A 4,246-nucleotide genomic window follows, 5' to 3' on the forward strand; every position below is an offset into this window, starting at 1 on the left:
CTAATCGTGCTGCTTTGATGGCAGCTACATAGCCTCCCCCGATGTCAACCACATTGCTCTGCTCCTCCTGCGCAGAGATGGCGTTGACGCAGCGGCTCCATGAAGCGAGTTGAGGGGCAGACGAAAAAGAGGCCGGACTTCTCAGCGCATGGCGGATCGAGCGACAAGCCATCGCCATAGCCGTGCAGAAATCAAAAAAAAAATGGCAGACGAGGAGTTGCTCCAAAGATCTAAATAGTAAAAAGTCGAATGGTTTCTCAAAAAAAATGCATGTATGAATAATTTGAAGGCATTAATATTTAAAACCACGCAGAATTTAGGCACTTCTTATTACTACTGATAAAATCACCCTTAATAATCCCTTCTGAGAATGATGCACCCTTTCATTGTAACTTGGAACCCAGAGGATGGGATAACATATAAAGCTTGCCAGACATAGGTTTAGGTCCAACGAAAAAATCCACTTTAAAATAACCACACTTATGGATTAAGAGTAGTTGACCATGGGCAAGGATCGCTATACGGGTGGGCGGCCTAGCGATGCACTCTTTCATTATACCTGCAGGAGTAACATATAAAGCTTATAAGATAAAACTTGAAAGACATAGATTTAGTTCCAATCAATAAATCAACTTCAAAATAACCACAATTATAAATTAGGAGTAGTTTACCACAGTGAGGCCAGTGGATGGTGTGAGGGATGGTAGTTTACCACAGTGAGGGTAGATGGTGATGGAAAACTCCAGCTCAAGGTAAGCAGCTTCTACCATTGTTTCTCCTCTAATTGCATCATGAAGGTATCCATCTGTTCATTTGAAGATAATACGTAGCTTATATAAGGGTATGGTATATATGGCATATAAGAAGATGAATCTTTTGAAATATGTGTGCCCCATATACCCCCTTGTTGTTGTTGATGGGTGGTGGTAACTCCAAGATCACGCGAATCTTGTTCTCATGTGTGGAGACGTATGATGCCATTCTTTGGAGATAATGTTTCTATGGATGACACCATGTTTTACCCATAATTTGGCATTTGGGTGGGTTCAACGAGATGAGGTAGAATCAGCATCTCTAAAAATAAGCCTAAGATGAGCAAGATGCTCCTTCCACTTTGAGTGCACACAAGGGTCAATGAATATCTCCAAGATCTTCCAAAGAAGATCCTTGAAGGTTGTAAATATTAAGCATTAGAAGGTGGAGGGGCATTGTTCAAGATGAATGGCATGATGAGCTAAGTATAGGCCCCCCACTCTATAGTAAATAATGTCTTATATTGATCAAGACGATCAATAATCACACTTGGTTGTAGCCTGATAAGCCATCCAAAAAATTGTAAGCCTCTACTTCCGACAACTCTCACCAACATATGGTTAGTAGATGGCAAGGGATAGTGATCTCTATGGCGACGGTAGCCTTTTTTAGGTCAACATACACTCGAAAAGCATTTCATACTTTTTTTTAAATGATCACTATTTATGAAAACCACTCGGTGTGCTTAATTTCATACACAAATCTTGCATCAATGAGCTTGATTACGAACAATTCTAAGAAAATAGAGAAAATAGGAACTTGCAAGATATTGATTAATTCAAACCAAATAACTCATTTAACAAATACTTAGCTTTAGATCATGACTTAAACATTGGGTGCAATCACTCCCCTCATGTGTGTGGCCCCTCCCCACACATGAGTATTTACGCAATACTTTATTCCAAAATAGGCCATAGCCTCCAAAAATACAAAAAGGTGCTTTCCTTGCACAACACTCTCTTATGCTCAAAATAGAGTGTCCATAAATTGAGGCTAGGGTTAAAGCATATCACACTTTATAAAGTATTAAAATTCAAGTCTGAGCTTGATAAACCAAGGCTTTTCAAAATAGATCAAAATATGCATAAGCTAGCACATGCATATACAAAGCTTGTTTACAAAAATGTGTGCCAAGTAATGATAACATGCGAATTATCCTCGATCTTAGGAATCCTCTTCACCTATAAAATAACCAACAATAAATTGGAAACAAATATTTCATAATTGTACAAACCATAACCACACACATGTTTGCCAAGCGTAAATAACCCAAGAATCACCCTTCCATACAAACCAAACTATAACAAACATTGCAGGTCCCAACCATATGTCAAGATACACCAAACATATTAATATTTATCACCCATGATATTAACATGATTTGGCTTGACGCAAAGATAATCCAAGAGTCCCTGAATTATTTAAGAGGGTAGAATAATATTTTTAAGAGAGCTTAAAATATATTCCCATAACATTCCCTCTTGCTTGAGTTTGCAATTGCCCTCAATTGCGGGTTTGTTGAAAAGAACGAAGGATGAGGATGATTTTGAAAGTCACCAAATATTTGATATATTGATTTCCAGTACGAGTTGATGTAATATTATGATCAATGATAGTATCTGGAAGCAAAACTTCTTGCTCACCCTCAATAATAGATGGTTCCTCATAAACAGGATGAGTGGGAAGTGATCCCCTTCATCCGAATAATCAAGATCAAAGTTACCCTCTTGCTTGAAAGAATCATCGTCATCATCTTCTTCAATAACGTTGAGTTGAGCCACCGATGTGGAATTCTTCGTCTTCTCAGGACAGTCTGGCATGAGGTGTCCTTCCTTATGACATCTGAAACACTTGACAATTCGATTCTTCGGTTGACCATTTGAGGATTCGTTGTTGTTGTCCTTGTGTGCATCTCCTTTAATCACATCTTTACCTTGTGCATCCTAGATTTATCAAAAGTACTTGATGGGAAAGATGGTTTAGAAGACTTTGTAAAAGACTTATCGTACATCCTAAAATCTTTAGCAATAGATGTTTTACGTTAGAATTTAAAGCGAGATCCATAGCAGAACTAAGACCATGCGGATGAAACATATTGACATCAGCCCTTGAAATGGATCTAGACCAAGAATCAAGAAATCAAACACAAAAAAGACCAATTCTAACATCCATTTGATGAGAAACAAGCACACATGAGAAATGCATGCGATTATGAAGAAAATAGAGAAAATCCATATGCACATGTAGCAAAGGAGGAATGTGCATAAGGCCTAAGTGATTTAACCTCTCACCATGAGGATGGCTATTAATCTTTCCATGAGCCCTAGACCATGTGTGGCCATCTCCAAGAAAGGAGCCATGAGTACTTGTGGATGTTCAAGTGTTAAATGACTAAAAGATCCTTGCAATATATAAACCTAAGGCCCTATTTATAGTAGCCTTGTTCATGGCCCATTATTTACATGTTTATGACCTTAGCTTGTGCTTCATTACAAACCATCCCTTCCTAAATATTTTTTTCTCAAAATCATACAAGATATCTACAATTCAACATAGCCTCAAATGAAATCAATGGAAAGTAGTAAAGGTCCCAAATATGCTCTTCAAATGTAAGGAAGTCCACGAAGCTTCATCTCCAATGCATATGTGTGGGTCTTCAAAAATAGCCATGTTGAAGTAGTATGAATCCATGAATCCATAGCATGAGCAATGTAGAACTAGACCCTCCAATCATGAAAGAAGTGCTCTAAAAGCATAGTGGATTGTTATGGGCAGCCCATGTCGATGTTGAAACCACTTGCAAATCTATCACGAAAATACTTCAAAATGAGTCCCAAATTACACGTGCATGATGCCAAAGCATCTACATATCATAAACTACCATCATAGTAACCATTAGAGCTCATTGAAATCATCAAAAGACTCCTAAAAGTGCCTCTGCCAAATCTGTCCATAAAATTCCATAATGCACATCTTCCATTATAGGAGTCATAAAAGCCCTTATATGCATATCAAATGGTCAAACCACATCCTCCCATAATAGAACTTGTTGTCGCACATAAGAAAGTGGTTGTCGTGCATCCTTATCCATAAGTAAATCCACTAAAGTGTGAACATCTCTCTCATAGATGAATCCCACCACTAGGGTCAAATGGAAATGTATCCTTTTGAAATGCCGTGTCATCCACAATTGCTCCCATTTTGGTAGTCATTGACTCAAACTTTGAATTCAAGGTTTGGTTGATGATATCCAATCTATCAAATCAAGTTTATTCACAAGTAATTCCAATAGAGTATCATTTGAAACGGCTTGCGAACTTTGAGACGTGTGATCCAACATTAGCATCCGCTTCAACTCCCTTTGAAGTTTAACCCATGGATTGAGAGACATTTTTATGAGTGCTTCCCCCAACCATTTTCTCTTCAAGGTCTT

The 4,246-nt window shown here is 38.1% G+C and overlaps 1 protein-coding gene across 4 annotated transcripts in view; it reads right to left on the minus strand.

Annotated features, from left to right (window-relative positions):
• Nucleotides 1-270, minus strand: part of LOC147607755 (putative ATP synthase 24 kDa subunit, mitochondrial) — an 80,986-nt gene extending 80,716 nt beyond the window's left edge. For 3 of the 4 annotated variants that reach the window (XR_015264565.1, XM_086789649.1, XM_086789648.1), the window contains exon 1: nt 1-264. This exon is cut by the window's left edge and continues 74 nt beyond it. Coding sequence is in view for 3 of the 4 variants with exons in the window: in XM_086789649.1 (XP_086645775.1) it covers nt 1-178 (178 nt within the window). In the remaining variant the exon portion in view is untranslated. The other variant, XM_086789647.1, reaches the window with a different exon arrangement.
• Between the last annotated feature and the right edge of the window lie 3,976 nt (nt 271-4,246).

Source organism: Cibotium barometz, chromosome 54 (assembly GCF_041138505.1).
Source record: "Cibotium barometz isolate CiBa-2024 chromosome 54, ASM4113850v1, whole genome shotgun sequence".
NCBI classification, from domain to species: domain Eukaryota; kingdom Viridiplantae; phylum Streptophyta; class Polypodiopsida; order Cyatheales; family Cibotiaceae; genus Cibotium; species Cibotium barometz.